Source organism: Brachypodium distachyon, chromosome 3 (assembly GCF_000005505.3).
Source record: "Brachypodium distachyon strain Bd21 chromosome 3, Brachypodium_distachyon_v3.0, whole genome shotgun sequence".
In the NCBI taxonomy this organism is placed as follows: domain Eukaryota; kingdom Viridiplantae; phylum Streptophyta; class Magnoliopsida; order Poales; family Poaceae; genus Brachypodium; species Brachypodium distachyon.
The window spans coordinates 4,218,907-4,237,998 of record NC_016133.3 but is presented as its reverse complement, the minus strand read 5'-3'; the positions used below and the strand labels follow the sequence as shown (position 1 = coordinate 4,237,998).

Sequence of the window (19,092 nt, the reverse complement as noted above, 5' to 3'; positions counted from 1 at the left end):
CTTGATTTGCTCAACTCATAGTGTATTTGATTCTTCTTCCAAATTCGAACGGAATCTGGGTACACCAATAGGTGGTGCAATCTCATCAATTGTATCGCATGTCAGACCATTAAAGTTCACAGTTCCACAGTCCACACTATGCCTTCTAATGCACATTTGCTAGTTGCTAGAGCTCACTCACTCACTGACTACTCCCTTGGAATGACGATCCTCAAACAATCAAGCCGGTCTGTTCTCCATCCAACAAACAATCAAGCCGCCTCGGTCGCCTCTCATCACGGCGTCGTGCCGCCGCAAGCCACGGCGACCTTCTCCCGCCAGTCGAGCAGCACGGCGACGGCAACATAATGCGTGACGGCGCCGACGAGCACGAACACATGGAAGATCTGGTGGCTATGCCCGACGACATCGAACACGCCGGGACGCCACTTCTCCGGGACACGGCTGACATAGAACCAGGCCCCGACGGCGTACGCCAGCCCCATGGCCACCTCGAGCCCGAGCGCGAGGTAGCACGCGGCGTGGCCCCAGTTGATCCAGAGAGCGTGCAACGCCGGGACGACACCGGACAAGCCCATTGCGAGGAACAGCGCGGCACGCAGCCGGCGGTACCGCGGCGAGGAGCAGGACGGCGAGAGCAGCACGGCCACGACGAGCGCGCCCAGGGCGGCGATGGCGGAGAGGTAGGCGACGCGCGCGGCGCGGTGGCAGAGGAAGGCGTAGTAGACGGGCGGGACGAAGGAGGCGACGATCATGACGGAGATGCCCGCGTAGTCCAGCTGCCAGAAGACGACCGTGGCGCGGCGCGAGTGGCAGGCCAGCAGGTGCGCCGCGCTGCTCGTGGCCAGGCACGCCATGGCGCCCACCAGGAACACCATCCGCGGCCACCGCGGCACGCCCAGCTCCGCCGATGCCGCCGCCTCGCCGTGCGCGCTCCCCGCCAGGCCCTGCACCACATCCAAAAAACACAAACTAAACATCATGCATCAGTGCTAATCTCATACTGCCAAATCCCGTGATTACAGAGAGTTAGATTAGATTGTTTTTTTTTGCGGGGCTGATCGAAATGGCAGTTTGGCATCTACAAGAAATTAATCGATGTTGACGCGAGGAATGACCCGGACAGATTCGTCGCGGGCTGGATGACTAGGAAAGATTTGCCACTTGGTCTTGTCTGCTCAACGGGTCACCAAACTGGGCAAAGACTAGCCATCAGGGAATCGGTCGAATCGTCATCAGAAGCAAACGTGAGAACGTTGCAAACGATGTCGCGTTTGTTTCTGTTTCTGAAAGAAGAGAGTACGACCACGAGATGTTACGTTGCAGCTAGCGGAAATTCAACAGCCTCGAAAGACTACAAAGCTACACGTGGATGCTTTGGTTTTGGTCGGTTGGTCTGGTTACTATCGACCCGGACAGCGATCGGGATTCATGAAAGGACTTGCGTGAGTGTCGTGTCCTGGTGCGATTTCTACTGAACGAAAACGACCCTGGCTTATTTTTGTCATCTCTTCTGCGTTCACTCTTTACAGGAAAATGGTTTTCTTTTTTCTTTTTAAAGTCCACTTGAAGACTGCAAGGCTTTGTTAATGCTATTGTGCCGCTTCTCTCCTATAGCTTGTGTCGTGATCCTTTTAAGAACCCGAACAAATTATTTGGTTTTCACAATTTGGAACAACTTAGTGGAAAGTAATTTAGTCATTTTACTGGTTGACTTTCTCAACCCTCAAGGTTTCTTAATCTATGTGCGTGGTACGAATACGCCTTATAAAATAGAGGCACGCAATTCTTTGGTTTAACTTAACTAATTCCACGGCTAACGATTCTGAGTTGGTTTACAAAGTGCAAGGATACGTAGGACATAATCTTGCCGACTCACCGGCCATTCCGTTTGACATTACAGTGGATTTCTATACACCGTTTGTTTTATCTCTTCGCATGCTATTTATTGTTTGGATAACTGTTTTGTTTCTTGCTTTTCTGTGTTTTCCTCTGTAACTAGTTATAAAATAAGTTTTGCAGAGTATAGTTAATGTATGTACAAACGGAACCTTAATTACCCATACCCAGTCAAAATATGCCTGAAGTACAAATTGGACGGGACATACTCTGGTTAAAATTAACTCATCGGCAATTCAGTGTTGTCTGAAGGCATAATGTACATAGTCGCTCGTACTACAATCATGTGGGCAGCTCATATATACAGCTGCCCATCCATGTCGCCTTCTGTGGTGTGGGCTCTACTATAGTATATTGCATAATCACTGGTTTAATCATGTTTAGTACTCTTATCTGAATAAACTATATTCTATTATTCTGGGCGGTAGAACTCGCCTAATTAAACTAATCATCCAATCTAGGACCATCTGTCCCAGAATCTTGGGAACTATGACTGAAAAAGTGCTATAATAGGTTTCTGAGATGCGTACCGAGTGATCGCTCTTCCATGAAGAATTAGCTGATCCCACCACAAATCTGCGAGGAAAAAAGAATGGCACAGAATTGAAGAGCCTTTGCATAATATAAACATAAGTAGTGGTACACTACTAGCATGGCGCCTCGTTGGGTGGAAGAAGAATATCAAGAGAAAGAAGACCCCATCTCACACAAATCTCGTGTATGTTCCCATCAGAAACCCCAGTAAATTCGGAATTTCCACGAACCAACGAACGAAAGCCAGCATTGGGTTTGCAAAGTACAACTTTGCATGCATGTCGACATGTAGATAAAAAGTGTGAGGCGGATAATGCACCCAGACCAAACGGATTATGTCCTTGCTCCCGAACCTCATTCGTCTGGCTCTCGTGTCACATGGGCAGCATATGCAGCAAAATTCTCACGGGACAATTATGCAACGTACGTACACGCTTGCATCTGTCGAGTTGGAGCATCAATGATTGATGATTGTCAATGCAGAATGTAGAGTGTCACTAATCATAAATGGGTGATTACACACAAATGCATGTGCACACGTTAAGCGATGGAATGCATGCCTAAGCTTGTTGCTTTGGATTTTTAGAGTTTGCAGTGGACACGCGATCTAAGATGAGTTTGTTTTAGCACGCGCACATACCACATGTCCGGCGTGAGCCGGTTGCGTGCTAAATTGCTCTCAAAGGATATCTCTGTGCGTGTCAATTATTTGGTTGTTTTACTAGTACTATACCACGGTAGAAAGAAAGGGAATAAACACAATTTAGAAGGGGTGCCGTGGCAAATTTTGGAAGACGCTTTCAAGCTTGCGTCCCCGCTAATCACGCAGAAGAGCGGAAGAGACAAATCACTTGGTATTACTAGTAGCAGGATTAGACAATAATAGCATTACTGTACTTAAATTGAACTGCCAAAAAAAACAGCAGAAAATAAAAAGTTCAAGAGGAGTCGATCGTGCGGTGTGTACGTATATACATACCTCATGATCCCCGGGGCGACTTCGTGGGCCGCCTCCTTGCCTCCTCCGGCGACGGCGAGCGCCAGGAACAGCAGGAACCCTCCCAAATGCCTGCGGAAGGAAATCAATCACCACGGGAAACAGAGTCAATCGTCCGATCGAGCAACCAACCAATCAATCCACAGCCGGTCGGCAGGCGGAGTCGATCGATCGATCGATCGATGGATTAAAATGAATCGGGAGGAAGACGAATTGATATGTATGGATTGGATGTGGATTGGGGGAAGAAATTAAACGCACGTCCAGACGTTGAGCGTCTCGTTGTGCCAGGCGAAGGCGCTGAGGAGCGCGTCGCGGAGGGGCCACTCGGCGCGGTAGTGGCCGCGGATGTACTCGTTGTCCTTGAGGAACTCCGGGAGCTCCTCGTACCCGACCAGCCGCGGCGGCCTCCTGCTCCGTCCCCCCGCCGCCGCCGCCGCCGACTCCACCCCACCCACCGGCGCCATGGCCGACGACGCCGATGCCGCCTCCGCCTTCTTCCCGCTCCGCCTCGCCGCCGCCGCCGCCGCCGCCGCCCCCGACCGCGCTCCCATGCGATGCGATGGACCACCCGGTGGTGCCCCTCTCTCTCTATCTCTCTCTGCGCGAGCGGCTCGTGCGGGGAGAGGAGGAGCCGAGGTGGCGTTATAGGGGGGAGGAGACGAGGCGAATCTTGGCGGGGAGCGCGCGGCGCGGGGGTGTGGTGCTGAGGTGATGGCAGGGGAGGGCGAGCCACCCACATGGATTTCCTCTGACGCGCACGCTTGTCGCTATCTTTTTTTTTTCCTTGCGCTCGTCGAATGGTATGGAGAGGGGCGTTTTGGACTTTGGCGTGGGGACTCGGCTAACCGTCAGGTTTCAACGAGAAGGAGAAGCCAAGATATTGATTTGCTGACTTCCGTTCCCGATCGATCCCAAGGTTGCCCGGTCCATTTTCATTTCTAAAATGTGCATACCGGTCATAAATACACCTCTTTTTAGTTGATTGCGGGGCATAATAATATGTTCCATGAGAGAAAAGAAAAGCGTAACTTGTCTCGCATTTAGCGAATTTCTCATTTTAAGCTTTCGTGCTAGTATGTTTGCAAAAAAAAAATGGTTTTGCTATTTTTAATGTGACCGAGAAATAACTATCTCTACATCGACATTAGCAACCGTCTGTCAAATCATTAAGATTGGTGCAAGATTCACGCAAATACAGAGGATGAGAAAATCTTTATCAAATGGCTACAGTTGCCGACTCGGAGATAAACATTTCAAAATCGACTGACCTCCTAATTTTTTTTACATACAATTGGTGCCATTCCATCCGGACCGTGCTAAAGGTTACAAGTCATGGCACAGCATGGTGAAATATCCTCCCGTGGTTATTGTTTCGAGTATCAAATGTCAAAGTTATTCTTAATTTTAAGGCGTGTCAGATATGCATGTGGATTCTTGCTAAGTCGGTTGAGAGAGAAGAATTTTTTGGAGGAAAAGAGAGAAGACTGATGACTCTTAATTGAAATGATTACCGACTAAAAGAATAGTCGTTTTCCATCATTCCAATAATTGGAATTAATTATCGTATAATTTTAAGGCATGCAAGAATTAATTGCTTACAAATGCATACCAAATGAAAGATAATCCACATGTTTTTATGAGCATCTTTAGATAACTGTTTAGTGGTATCTAATAGTATGCTCCAAGGAAAATATTTGTCATGTCTCTGCCAATCGGTCCCAAGGGCGGCTCAGTTTTCATCTTTAAAATATAGTTATCATATACTACTTTTTTTAAGGGCATATTTTGTTCCCTTGACCGAGCCATCGATCAACAATTAGTCTATTAATATACATTTTTTGTGAAATAAAATTGATATCATTGCATTCGTATTCAACAATATTGGTTTCTGGTTACGATTTGTATCACGCAAATCACAAGCTAATGAAGTAATACTCGGTCAAATGATCGGTCAAAGGAAACAAAATACTCCTTATTTTTAGGAATGGAGGGATCGGAGTACATTTCAATACAAATTTCCACAACTTGTCTTGTATTACGTGGCTAAGACTTGTGTCTTGCATTAAGCAATTAAAGGTTGTTTTTCGTTGGCGTAACTTTAAGTTATGTGCACCTTGGCCTTGAAAACCTATGTCCAACGGCAACGTTAGCATGCCGGGTTGTTTCCGTGACTTTCAATTTACCTTATCCTAGTCGTGTCACGAATATATTTGGTCCTTGGCACCTAGGGCTGGTCAAATCACTTCAATCGCTCATTTTTGTTGGCTATTACGCGATTTGTCCGTCGATTTGGAATTGCAGAATGATATGGTTTTCAATAAGAGAAAAGCTTCCAATTTTGCAGGTTATAATTCAAGCATACGGATGCAATGACGTCTTTAGAGTTTAGGCACGACATGCTGGTGATGGTCGCACCGGAATTCTAACCGATTTGGGTGGTGCGCCAGTGACATGCTAGGAGAACCGTATATTTTATTAGCCTTTTGCCTTTTTATGAGTTGTAATATACTCCCTCCGTTTCATAATTCTTGTCGAAATATTACATGTATTTAGACGCTTTTTAGGATTAAAATATTATGGTCATTGTTGTAAGTAAATTGCAATAAAATGCATGAAATTTAATCAATGTTAAATTCATATAGTGTAGACCTCAAAATAACACTTTGAAGATAATCACCAATTTCTTGGTGTAGATCTCTTCGTTCTACGCGAAATAATTCGTTGCTTTCAATAAGGTGTATGTTCCCACGGAACATTCAACGCAATTATATCGTTTTACCGTTATTGAAAGGTTGTAGCACCTTGTGTTATTTAATATTAGAAGAGCACGGTGAAGGTAGTCATTGTGCGTTTTTACACAATGTAGACCTCTCAGTACTACGCGAAATTATACGCTGTTTTCAATAAGGTGTATGTTCCCACGGAACATTCAACGCAATTATATCGTTTTACCGTAATTGAAAGGCTGTGGCACCTTGTGTTATTTAATATTAGAAGAGCACGGTGAAGGTAGTCATTGTGCGTATGCACACAATGTAGACCTCTCATTACTAGGTGAAATTATTCGTTGCTTTCAATAAGGTGTATGTTCCCACGGAACATTCAACGCAATTATATCATTTTACCGTTATTGAAAGTCTATAGTACCTCGTGATTCGTATATATTAAATTGAGATAGTCACATGGTGATAATTTTGTTTATCACGAATGTAGATTTTTCTTGAATCAAGTCAATTATGGGCATTTTTGGTGCCTTTTTGGGACTTAATTGTTGAAGCAAAACTCTCAAAAAAATGCAAAAGATAAAGATCTCAATTGCAAAGTGTAAATATCACATGTAATAGGGGATGTAAATAATACAAACACATTGAACACGACAAAATTTACATTGACATTTACATAAGAATATGTATTTAGTAGGAATATATCCTAAAAACCACTGGAATCTAAATAAACATAAGTGCAGGGACCTATAGGTATGTAAAATACAACTATTCAGATAGATACAAGGACCAAATCGCAAATAGCCGAAATTTCTGGACTTTTCTGCAAAATGGCCTTATCCAGTGGGGAGGGCGCGCGCAGTAGGGGCTTCGGGCGGGATGGGCCTGGGCCTTTCGGCCGGCCCGTTAAGGGACTGAGGAGGCGGGGCGGTTGTTGGGGAGGCGGGCGGTTAGGGTTAATCCCATCCCACCGCCGCCGCCCATTTGTCCGCCGCCGTTGCCCGTCCGCCCCCGCTGCCCCTCCGTCGCTTCCGCCGCCTGGTAATATCAGACAAGTATGTTAATTAGATACATCGTTGTATAAATACTATGAGAAAGAAGCACCGTGATATATTGTCAATCAACCAAAGAACATGGAAGTACAGGTTGAACGATTGCAGCGGCTAATAAATATTATACGATAAAGCAGCACACGTGTTCTTTAAGGACTAGTCTTTTTTTGCTAATGCCAGTCATGTTATATTCAGATATTAGCAAAATATACGCCATACACGAAACACTGACAAATGGAGTCCCATGCAAGCCTGACAAGTGACAACTGAATATATTGCTGGTATGAAATAGGACTGAACAAAAACCAAATTGACAGTGATACTCCCTCCATTCCACAATACAACACATATATTCCCTAAAAAAATACAACGCATATAGATTTTTCTCATTTGTTCCACAGTACACCTCATTTTTCTATTGATACCTGCACCCGGCCAATAACTACTCACATCCATTTATTATTAACCCAATATGAATGGTCAGGCACTAGAAAAAAGAGATGCCTTGGTCCAAGTGCACAAATCTATATGTATTGTATTGTGGAATGGAGGGAGTAAGTCAACAAGATCGGACGAAGTCCAATCAAAACGACCGGCCACAGAATCTACACCAAGGCAAGTGGAAGTGGAGCAGACAGAACAGATTGATAAAATTCAAGTCTATATAATTAAGAAAGAAAAATTAGCGCTAGCAAATCTTATAGTCTATTCAAATGAACCAGAAAAAATAATCAACAAACCAAACAAAGCTTACCCATCGCCTGCGTCAAAGTTCTCATTTGGTAACCCAAAGAACTCGTCACTATTTTCCTGAATCAACCTCAGAAGTTGGGGATCCACCCTGCCCAATTCCTGGAGCATAGGCTGTAACGCAACACCAGATAAAAGTTTAGACAGAAGATTGCATGAAGCATAGCATAAAATCCAAACAAGAACAGAAAACCTGCAAAATTTGTGGGTTTGTATGGACCATTTCCCGAAGTGCTTGAAACTGCAAATAATAAGATAATGGTGTTATACTATTATTACTTCGACGATAGAATAACATAATAGGGTAGAAACTTCATTCGATCAATATAAAGAGAACGGGGATTCATGAACCATCCTTAGTTTGCATGGAAATAGGTACTATCTGTTGAATAAAAGGGTAACAGGAAGTTTCACTAAGGTGATGGTAAAACCAAATTGTGTCAGGGCTGCTCTAGCACATTATGATAGTATACAATTGACCATAGGAAAACCAACAAAAGATCAGACATAAAATATGTCAGGCCAACATCCTTTTCTACTAGTGCAAGTTCCATTGACAAACTGTCATTCATGCAAACAGCGACATTAATATTTTTGTTGATTATCACATGATCCCAGATTATCAGTAATAACGACACTTGCGTAAATTCATTAAAACAATTTTTTATACTCTACTAAATGGAGCATTGCCCACTTTTGGTGTGAAAACCCCTAATAGTAGTGGAGGTTCTGGCTGGTTACCATCATTAAGACAGCAAATTATATGCTCACACTTCAAACACAAGTGTTGCCCCTCTTACTACTACATCATATCATCAATGGTTGTTCAGTACATTGTTTTATTCTTCGGGGGAAACCAAAGAAAACAAAAGAGAGATAAGTAATTGACAAGATGAGAACCTGTTGGTTATTTCTAAGGAAATCAAGTGATCCACCACCAGCTGCACCTCCAGCATTAGAAGCCCACTGCCACACCATTCCATTAGTCAGTGGATGCTCAAATAGGCAACGCTGCAATGGTACCGCACAAACAAAAGGTGGCTAATAAACCTGTGGAAAAAGGCTTAATGGTGCTGTGTTTGGGATTCCAGACAGGCCGGTTACTCCAGGAGGAGTTGCATCAGTTGAGTTTGCCCCTTGGGGAACCACCGGAACAGCAACTTCAGCTGTCACTGGAATACCCTGTTTGGGAAACAAATATCATCTATTAGCATCAGAAAATAGATCCGAATTCAGAACTTACAAGGATAAAAACAAATACACACAGAATACAGATAGTCAACTGCACGCTCTGGATTGTTATAAGCAGCACGGAGAGCTCTTTGGACTTTATCTCTGTCCCAACTGCCACCCCCCATTTCCATTATCTGATTAATCATTGTGTCGAGATTGCTTCCTGACAGCAAATCTGATGCCACATGATCAACTGTGTTCAAAGGGGTCCTGACAAAAAGGAACAAATCCGCATGTTCCACATCACCTGAACATCGTCGTATCCACAGGTCTGGATGTCCCTGTGTAGGTCCACGACTCCTGTGCTCCCTGCACCCCATTTGTGAACAAAAATGGTGAGTGTTGTTCAATACTTAATTTGCATATACAAGAGAAAATGTTGGTTCTGTACGACAACAAGATGACAAGCGGCTAGCAAAAAACAATAATAAGAAGAATAACCAAAGAAGGATTCAACCCTAGCAATTTACAAAGTGGTTTTGTCCAAGGCTGTTGATGCATATGTATATGTCCAAATAGGCCGTAGGAAGCAAAGGCAGCATAGGTTTGTAGGATACTTAGTAGCATTGTAGTGTTCGCCTTTGCTTTCACTTTTTCTGCTCAAACATGGACCCGTTCTTTTGCTACACTTATATAGTAGTATTTCCTATGTTCCAAATTAGTATAAGATAATCTTTTGCTACACTAAATATATAGTCCGTATAAAATTCTAGCAACATCTACAACACTAAATTAGTTTTACTAAATACATCATGATATATATCTTCTTATATACTTATTTGATATGATGGATGTCAGTAACATTTTTCTATAACCTTGGTCCAATCTAAACTTTTTTTGACTTAGGACAGAGATAAAACATGCTATGATTTAAAACGGAGGGGGCACTACTATGTTTTTGGCACTACAACAGCAGCAGTGATATAAAACAAGGAGCGCATCAAACAACACGGGCATCTCATTTCACAAATTGCAACGATCCTTTTTTCCTAATTAAAGGGCTGTTTAATTAGTTGGACCAAGAATCCAAAGGTAAACACAACGAAGCGGTTCAGAATTTCAGAGACGGAGGCGGCTTACTGTTCTTGCGCGCCCGCCGCGCCACGGCCCGCCACGCCCGGCGCACCGGCGCGACCACCCTCTCGCGCCACCACGCCATGGCCGAGACGGCGGCGACGTCGATTGGCGAATTAAGCTCAAGAGCTAGCCTCCCTATGGCGCGCAGAGGCACAAGAGAGAACAGTGTGGTGATGTGTCTACCGGGCGCCTCCGTTTCTGCCGATAGCTCAGCTCGTGTCGAGCGTGTCTTGGTTATTTATATAGGACGAGTGGACGACGGGGTCGCAGTGTTGATTGATAGATGATATTTATACAGGGTTACATGTATTGGTGTCTCAAACTTTTGCCTTCGTGTCCCAAGTTTTGGAGCGGTTACAAATAACTGTCTATTTAATTAACTAATAATTAAACTAATTGATCATATATTATTCTCAACGCTCCCCGTTGATCAATTTGCTTCTTTGACTTTGACTTGTATATTCTTAAATCATCATGGAATCTTGTAATGTTGTAATTTCCTCCAAAAACCCTATGAGAAAAATATTGAGGAAATAATAATAATATTGATATGTTATGAAAACTTTTTTTAAAAACCCAATGGGCAAACTAAGGAGAAAATGGTATAACATATTTTGAATATTGACTCTCGATAATTCATATTGAATTATGTCGACAATAAATATGTCTTGTATATTATCTAAAAAACCCTGGTGGGGAAAATAGAAAATATGACATATAATCTTATGTTAATATTGTCTCACTAAAAACCTTTTATGAGAAACTAGTGAGTAAAACTCATAATAGGAAAAGAGTGCAATATGATGTTGTGAACAGGCTAAACTCAGGTGAACACTCCCCCTGATGCTTGCAAATTTTTAAGTTGTCGCATACCAATCCCATATACACATTTCTGAAATGTGGAGTTGGGTAACGACTTAGTAAACAAATCCGTGAGATTATCACATGATTTGGTTTGTAAGATATTTATCTCCCCATTTTGTTGTAATTCATGAGGATAGAATAGTTTAGGTGCAATATGTTTAGTTATATTGCTCTTTATATAACCTGATTGCATCTGAGTAACACAAGCTGAATTATCCTCATAGATAATCGTTGGTGATTCAATTGAACCAATACCACATGATTGTTGTATGTGGTTAATCATTCTTCGCAGCCATACACTCACACGAGATGCTTCGTATAAGGCTATTATTTCCGAATGATTTGTGGATGTAGCCACTAGAGTCTGTTTAGAAGACTTCCACGATATGGCTGTCCCACCGTGCAGGAACACGAAACCGGTCTGGGATCTGGCATTGTGAGGATCAGATAAATAGCCAGCATCAGTGTATCCGATTAATTCAGAGTCTTGGTTTTTCTTTTGGAAATATAGACCTAGATCTTTAGTGCCTTGTAGATAGCGAAAAACTTGCTTGACTCCTACCTAATGGCATTTTGTTGGAGCTGTGCTATGTCTAGCTATTAAATTTACTGCAAATGCAATATCCGGCCGGGTGCAATTTGCTAAGTACATTAATGCTCCAATGGCACTAAGATATGGGAATTCAGATCCCAAAATTTCCTCTCCATCACCTTTTGGTCTGAATGGATCTTTCTCTACGTCTAGAGATCGAACTACCATAGGTGTTTTGCATGGATAGGATTTATCCATGTTAAATTTCTCCAAGATTTTCTGGATATATGTAGCTTGGTGAACCAATATTCCCGAAGGAAAGTGCTCAAGTTGCAAACCTAAGCAGAACTTGGTTTTACCCAAATCTTTCATTTCAAATTCCGTCATTAGATGATTACGAGCCTCATCTATATCCTGTTTGTTGCCAATGATGTTTAAAATCATCAACATATACAGAGATAATGCAAAATCCTGTTTTGGATTTCTTGATGAATACACATGGGCAGTCATCATTGTTAGAGAAACCATTTTTAGTGAGAAACTTACTTAGTCGGTTGTACCACATTCTACCAGACTGTTTTAGACCGTATAAAGATTTATTCAACTTTACACAGTACATGTTGCGTCTTGCGTTAATATTCGGAATTTGGATTCCATCGGTAATCTTCATGTAAATATCCGAATCTAATGACCCATAAAGATATGCAGTCACGACGTCCATCAACTGCATAGATAGACGATTTTGAACAGACAATGAGATTAAATATCGTAAAGTAATTTCACTCATAACCGGAGAATATGTTTCATTGAAATCAATGCCAGGTCTCTGCGTAAACCCTTGTGCTACTAGCCTTGCTTTGCATCTCACCACCTCATTGTTTTCGCTCCTTTTCTGGACAAAAACCCATTTGAATCCCACTCGGAAAACATTTGGAGGTGTAGGTAATACTTCTGTAAATACCTTTCTTTTATTGAGCGAGGCTATTTCTGTTTGAATTGCATCCTTCCATTTGGGCCAGTCGGAGCGTTTTTCACACTCAGCTATGGTCTTTGGATCATGATCATTTAGAAGTTTGTCTGCAATCTTAGTTGAGAAATATGTGTCCACGAATGTAGTCTTTCTATTATATGTTTCTCAAGTATCTAAATAATTTGTGAAAATTTCATTTACCTTTGGTGACTGTTCGCGATTTCCCGTTGCGGTTAAGTCTAGGTTTTCCGATATCCCAGCATCAGTAATTGAGTGCACTATCGAGCTGGGTTGTGGATGTTGGTTATCCACAGGGTGTATATTACCCAATTAATCTTGGTTTATCAAATGTTGACTCACATTTGTTGTTGTTGTTGAAGGAGGTCCAGAAGGTTTATTCTTTTGTTTTCTTTGCCGCGGCTCCTTTGTTTGTTCCTTTTGTTGCTTCCTGGAAGCTAGATCCTTTTTAGTTGTCGTACTTCTCCCCCTCTTCCTTTGAACGGTAGGTGCAGGAGGTTGAGTGGTTTTTATAGGTACTTTCACTCTTTCTGTTACGTTCTGTGCAGGATTATAAGATTTAGTTACACTTTTGTAATCAACAAATGCGTCTGGTAAATTGTTTGCAATATGTTGCAAATTTATAATTTTCTGAACTTGTTATTCAGTTTCTTGAGTACGTGGATCAGAGACGGAAATGCCTTGGACATTCCAATTGATTTCCTGGCATTCTTGTTTTTGGTACTTTAAATCCCCCCCTAATGCCGGGAAATGGTCCTCATAGAAAATACAATAAGCGTACCGGGCAGTGAATAGATCCCTTGTGAGAGGTTCTAGGTACTTGATAATTGACGGTGATTTGTACCCCACATAGTCCCCAATTTTCTATGTGGTCCCATTGATGTACGTTGTGGTGGTGAGGTTGGTACGTATGTAGCGCAACCGAATTTTAGTAGATGGGAAATACTTGGTGGATTTGCATGTACTAATTGAAGGGGAGAAGTAGCGTGATAAGCACTTGGTCGCAATTGAATTAAATCAGCGGCATGTATAACCGCATGACCCCAACAAGTTGTTGGTAGATTACAATTCTGTAATAAAGGCCTTGCAATAAACTTAGTTTTCTTAATAAAAGATTCGGCCAAACCATTTTGTGTGTGGACGTATGGAACTGAGTGCTGAACTTCGATCCCTAATGCCATGCAATAATCATTGAAGGCGCGTGAGGCAAATTCAGCGGCATTGTCCATTCGAATTGTTTTAATTCGATGCTCTGGATAATGAGCTTTTAATTTAATTATTTGGCTCATTATCTTTGCGAATTCATGGTTACGTGTGGAAAGTAGACACACATTAGATCATCTTGTAAATGCGTCGATTAATACCATGAAATACCTAAATGGTCCAGACGATGGTTGAATAGGACCACAAATATCTCCTTGAATTCGTTCAAGGAACTGTAATGGTTCCGCATGTATTTTAAGATAAGAAGGTCTTAAAATTAGCTTGCCTTGTGCACATGCCGTGCATACAAAATCCTGAGATTCTGAGAATTTTGCTTTATTAAGATTATGACCAACAGAATTATTAATAATTTTTCGTATCATCTCGATACCGGGGTGACCAAGGCGACCATGCCAAGTCTAGAATGTATTGACATTTTGAAAAATTATTTTATACGCAACATGAGCTACAGGTTTTATGTATGTATAGTACAATCCGGACGATAAAGAAAGAATTTTTAGGAATGGAGGGATCGAAGTACATTTCAATACAATTTTCCACAACTTGTCTTGTATTACGTGGCTAAGACTTGTGTCTTGCATTAAGCAATTAAAGGTTGTTTTTCGTTGGCGTAACTTTTAGTTATGTGCACCTTGGCCTTGAAAACCTATGTCCAACGGCAACGTTAGCATGGCGGGTTGTTTCCGTGACTTTCAATTTACCTTGTCCTAGTCGTGTCACGAATATATTTGGTCGTTGGCACCTAGGGCTGGTCAAATCACTTCAATCGCTCATTCTAGTTGGCTATTACGTGATTTAATATTAGAAGAGCACGGTGAAGGTAGTCATTGTGCGTATGCACACAATGTAGACCTCTCAGTACTACGCGAAATTATTCGTTGCTTTCAATAAGGTGTATGTTCCCACGGAACATTCAACGCAATTATATCGTTTTACCGTTATTGAAAGTCTATAGTACCTTGTGATTCGTATATATTAAATTAAGGTAGTCACATGGTGATAATTATTTTTATCACGAATGGAGATTTTTCTTGAATCGAGTCTAATTTGAGCATTTTTGGTGCTATTTCGGGACTTAATTGTTGAAGCAAAACTCTCAAAAATGCAAGAAATACTAATCTCAATTGCAAAGGCGTAAATATCACATGTAATAGGGGATGCATATGATACAAACACATTGAACAGGATAATATTTACATTGACATTTACATAGGAATATGTCTTTAGTAGGAATATATCCTAAAAACCACTGGAATCTAAATAAATATAAGTGCAGAGACCTATAGGTATGTAAAATACAACTATTTAAATAGATACATGGACCAAATCGCAAATAGCCGAAAACACATGGACTTTTCTGCAAATGGCCGAACCAGTGGGGGAGGGGACGTGCGCAGGGGCGTCGGCGTCCTGGGCCTGGGCTCGGCGGCCTTTCGGCCGGCCCAGGTCGGGATAGGGGCGTGCGGTTAAGGGGAGGGAGGGCTCGGGCGCGGGCGGTTCCCCAACGCCGCCTCCGCTGCCACTCTCCCTGATTCCGCCGCCGTCCGCCTCGCTCCTCTGCCGCAGCCCGGTGGAGCGGAGGCCGGCGAGGAAGGAGTCAGCGGGGCGTGGGCCGGCGAGACAGGAGCCGGCGAGGCACGGGCCGGCGAGGTGCGGGCCATGGGCGCGGCGGCCGCGGTTGCAGGGGCGGGCGCAGCGGGAGCCAGAGGCGCGGCGGCGCGTCCGGCGGCGGGACGCCCACCAGCGGCGCGGGGCCAGCGGGGCCGAAGGCGACGGTGCGGGGGCCGGTGGGGCAGACGGCAGGGGCACGGAGGCCGGCGCGGCAAAGGCCAGGGGCGCGGGGCGACCCCGGCGCGGTCGGCGGCCACCGGTAAGGCGCCGGCTGCGGGATGCCCGCCGGCGGCACGAGGTCCACCGGCGGCGTGGAGCCCACTGCTTCCATGGTGGCTGGGAAACTCTAGAACGGTAAGAACAACTAGAGGCAGATGCTTGATTGCCATGGTTGTCACCTCTTGATTTGCTCTGTGATCGTAGAACTACGTGCGTGATAACCTGTTATGAATGAAAATGAGAATGAATCTCTGTGTTGATTTCATTGATTGATGATGATATTTATACAGGATGAAGAGGCACCAATACATGCATTGGTGTCCCAAACTTTTGCCTTCGCGTCCCAAATTTTCCATTACTTAGGACACGAGGGGTTACAAATAACTGTCTATTTAATTAACTAATAATTAAACTAATTTATCATATATTATTATCAACAACCGTTACGGCCCTGCTGCCGCTATTCAACTGCCGTCCTCGTACTCGTATCTCGAGGCTTCATTTATTTTTTCCACTGATCGGCTACCCGTTTCGTGCCATAACTGCATATACAATGCAAACAAAAGTAGGATTTGAAAGAGTACTCCAAGTTGAAGTGCAACTGTTTCCTTAAGTATACTGTACTTCTTTTTCTTTCCATATTAAAAATATAATGAGGAATACTTCTCATTTATACATATTTTTCCCACTGTTGCCTGTTTATTTGTGGCACATGGAGTCCAAAGTCCATTTTGAATTCCATGCACTTGTGATGAAGACTGAACAGCAAAATCCGAGGAAGGAAAAAGTCCAAAAGCAAGCAAACTCGCCATTACTCAAAGGCCCGGCTCCCGAGGCGGCGACCGTTAGCAGTAGCACTCATCAGTCGCGGCCATTTCGAATTTAAATCCTCCCTCCAAATCACCACCCCACAGAGAGCCCCAAAACGCAAAGCTCCAACCAAATCCAGACGTCACTTCCACCGCTAATCCAGAGAGAGAAGGCCAGAGACGAGACCTTGAAGCTGACTCCCATGGCAGCGGCCACTACTACGCCGGCCAAGAGGGAGCCCCTGCGCCCCCTCAGCTGCAACGCGGGCGCCGCCGCCGTCGCCGTCGTGCGGCCACGCGGTGCCGCGACGGCTTCCGCGGAGAAAGAGAACCAGGGCGCCCCCAATCTCGGGCCGGATAAGGAAGAGAAGGTGAAGGTGGCGCCACCGCCGCCGCTGAAGCCGTCGTCGCTGCAGGCCCGCATGGAGGGCGAGGCGCCTTTGGCTGCGGCGGCACCGGCGGCGGTGGTGCCGGTGTTCATGGGGCCAAGGGGGAGGGAACTGCTGCCTCCTGCGACGCCGGCGGCGGCGGCGGCGGCGTCCTACGAGGCGTGGGACCTCTCCGACAGCGAGGCGGCGCCGGCCGCGTCCTGGGCCACCCTCCCCAACAGGGCGCTGCTGTGCCGGCCCCTGCCGCTGGACGTCGGGAGGTGCACCTGCGTCGTCGTCAGGGAGAAGGCCGCCGGGCCTCGAGGGGTGGCGCTCTACTCGCTCTACACCAATGTGAGCTAATCCCGTCCTCTTTCGTTTAATCTCTCCTCTGGTTGAGTTGGAGTAGCAAATTAGTTGCGGAGATTTGTGCCGTAAGCTCAAATTCGCCTTCTCTGTGTTGTGGGGATGGCAGGAGGGGCAGGGGCGGCAGGACCGCAAGCTGGCGGTGGCCCGGCACCGGAGGAGGAGAGGGAGGTCGGAGTTCATCGTGGCACAGAACCAGGACGGCGTCTTCTGCAGCTCTGACAAGAACTTCCTGGGGACTGTGGGTGCCAATCTTGTTGGATCCAAGTACCAAATCTGGGGCCAGGTACATGGAGCTCCTCTTAACGATTCTTGATGTCAGTCTCTTGGATTCAGAGATTGATTGGTTATCATGGTGGATTGCACATGAACCACTGATGAGTGTTCATGGTTGCCGGTGTAGGGGAACCGAATCGATGAGTTGAACAGCCAGTCAAAGCGCCTTCTCGGCGTTGTCGCGTAAGATCCAATCTCCATTGCAAACTCCATTCAGGAATTGTATGGTTTTTCTTTTATCAATTTTTTCTTTCTGCAGGTTTGCGCCAACCATCACTACCTTGACTGGGAGCTTCAGAAGCATGAGGGCATGGATTCCCAAGAGCCAGTCCATGCAATTGAGGACCAACAGTTCTGCTCAGGTAGATTGGCTAAATTCAGTTGGAACACTGGGAGATTCAAGTGGTTGCTAATTGTGAAATACTCATTGTTGTAGATTCAGCACATCGGTGGGCTACCAAAGGATTGGGAGGAGAAGGCGAGTAGAGCTGACAAGCTCTGCTCAAGATCTCCCTTCTACAACAATGTATGCAGCTTCTCATTATCTCTTTGAATCAGCACGTCAAGAATCATGAGTTGCGATGACGGTAACACATAGTGTATTTTTGTGCACTCACAACAGATGACAAAGCGTTATGAACTGGACTTCAGAGAGAGGGTAGGGAGGATGGGATACAAGGTGCAGACATCAGTGAAGAACTTCCAGATGACTTTAGAGGTAGGTAGCATTCCTCTCGTTATCATCAGAAGATCATCTCTGCAAAGCTTAAATTGGTGTTAGATCAGCCTATTAAACTTACCATGAGTTCACCAACTTGTGATGATCGACAGGAGAACGGAAGGCAGACTATCTTGCAGCTTGGTAGGGTTGGCAAGTCCAAGTACATAATGGACTTTAGGTAAGCCAGTGATCACCCTAAGTAATTGTTCATCTTGGTAACGTTTTTTCTGACGGGAAGATCTCTCCTTTGTAGATACCCATTGACTGGCTACCAAGCATTCTGCATCTGCTTGGCGTCTATGGACTCTAAACTGTGCTGCACGCTTTGAGATGTAGATTTCAGAGAGTTTGTCTCACTTGAATTTGAATTAATGTTGCTTTTGTGATGCACCCTGCTGTTTCCTTCAGCCGATTTTGTATATGCGGTCTTCTCATCTCGAGAAGGTCTACTAGTAATAATAAAGCAAGTTATTTACCTGTTTATGCTTGTGCGATAGGTTGCGATGTTTGTTCATCTGAAAACACAAAACAGGAATTCCCAATGTTCAACGCTAAGAAAAATTGTCCAAAATGTTTCCTGGTGCTAGTTAGAATTGCGTGCTGCGCATCCACAATGACAATCCCAATCTCGTCCAGCACTCCGGCGGCCATGGAATTGGAAGAGGTAGGCGGCAGACACACAACTTGGGATGATCGTCCAAGGAGAACTTGGGATGACCCAAAGTCTCCTGGCGATTAACTCTCATGCCAACGGTGCCAAATCGAACATCTGTAATCTGGGCGGAACATATCTCCGAGGGCAGCAGATATGGATATCCTGTTAAGAATGCCAAGGTGAATGTCCGT

General features: G+C 44.4%; 3 protein-coding genes across 5 annotated transcripts; 1 reads left to right on the top strand and 2 right to left on the bottom strand.

Annotated features, from left to right (window-relative positions):
• Position 1: 1 nt before the first annotated feature.
• LOC100833699 (heptahelical transmembrane protein ADIPOR2) lies at positions 2–4,367 on the bottom strand. 2 transcript variants are annotated; one of them, XM_014901718.2, is made up of 4 exons: positions 3,692–4,367; positions 3,413–3,502; positions 2,430–2,475; positions 2–972 (listed from the first exon to the last, which is right to left on the bottom strand). In XM_014901718.2, exons 1-4 carry the CDS (start codon positions 3,982–3,984, stop codon positions 394–396), a joined length of 1,008 nt encoding a protein of 335 aa, XP_014757204.1. In that variant the 5' UTR covers positions 3,985–4,367; the 3' UTR covers positions 2–393. The 2 variants fall into 2 exon arrangements, with proteins under 2 accessions (XP_014757204.1, XP_003571019.3); XM_003570971.4 differs by having other exon boundaries at positions 2–947; positions 3,692–4,231.
• A 2,416-nt stretch (positions 4,368–6,783) lies between these two features.
• On the bottom strand, positions 6,784–10,486 carry LOC112271456 (ubiquitin receptor RAD23b-like). 2 transcript variants are annotated; one of them, XM_024460563.1, is made up of 7 exons: positions 10,272–10,486; positions 9,439–9,500; positions 9,009–9,140; positions 8,859–8,924; positions 8,152–8,199; positions 7,963–8,072; positions 6,784–7,194 (listed from the first exon to the last, which is right to left on the bottom strand). In XM_024460563.1, the coding sequence occupies exons 1-7, from the start codon at positions 10,348–10,350 to the stop codon at positions 7,113–7,115; spliced, it is 579 nt and encodes a 192-aa protein (XP_024316331.1). In that variant the 5' UTR covers positions 10,351–10,486; the 3' UTR covers positions 6,784–7,112. The 2 variants fall into 2 exon arrangements, with proteins under 2 accessions (XP_024316331.1, XP_024316332.1); XM_024460564.1 differs by lacking the exons at positions 9,439–9,500; positions 10,272–10,486 and adding an exon at positions 9,224–9,432.
• A 6,075-nt stretch (positions 10,487–16,561) lies between these two features.
• Positions 16,562–18,729, top strand: LOC100833083 (tubby-like protein 4). The gene is made up of 8 exons (XM_003570969.4): positions 16,562–17,237; positions 17,359–17,535; positions 17,653–17,708; positions 17,785–17,887; positions 17,962–18,051; positions 18,148–18,243; positions 18,357–18,424; positions 18,500–18,729. The coding sequence occupies exons 1-8, from the start codon at positions 16,719–16,721 to the stop codon at positions 18,573–18,575; spliced, it is 1,185 nt and encodes a 394-aa protein (XP_003571017.1). The 5' UTR covers positions 16,562–16,718; the 3' UTR covers positions 18,576–18,729.
• Positions 18,730–19,092: the final 363 nt, after the last annotated feature.

Coding starts and splice junctions, on each gene's coding strand:
- LOC100833699 (XM_003570971.4), bottom strand. CDS start 3,984: ATGGGAGCGCGGTCGGGGGCGGCGGCGGCGGCGGCGGCGGCGAGGCGG. Junction 3,503..3,691: donor GAGACGCTCAACGTCTGGAC/GTGCGTTTAATT, acceptor TTCCTTCCGCAG/GCATTTGGGAGGGTTCCTGC. Junction 948..2,429: donor CATGGAAGAGCGATCACTCG/GTACGCATCTCA, acceptor GATGTGGTGCAG/GGCCTGGCGGGGAGCGCGCA.
- LOC112271456 (XM_024460563.1), bottom strand. CDS start 10,350: ATGGCGTGGTGGCGCGAGAGGGTGGTCGCGCCGGTGCGCCGGGCGTGG. Junction 9,141..9,438: donor GTGGATACGACGATGTTCAG/GTGATGTGGAAC, acceptor TTTCCCAAACAG/GGTATTCCAGTGACAGCTGA. Junction 7,195..7,962: donor AACTTTGACGCAGGCGATGG/GTAAGCTTTGTT, acceptor TGATATTACCAG/GCGGCGGAAGCGACGGAGGG.
- LOC100833083 (XM_003570969.4), top strand. CDS start 16,719: ATGGCAGCGGCCACTACTACGCCGGCCAAGAGGGAGCCCCTGCGCCCC. Junction 17,536..17,652: donor AGTACCAAATCTGGGGCCAG/GTACATGGAGCT, acceptor TTGCCGGTGTAG/GGGAACCGAATCGATGAGTT. Junction 18,244..18,356: donor ACTTCCAGATGACTTTAGAG/GTAGGTAGCATT, acceptor GATGATCGACAG/GAGAACGGAAGGCAGACTAT.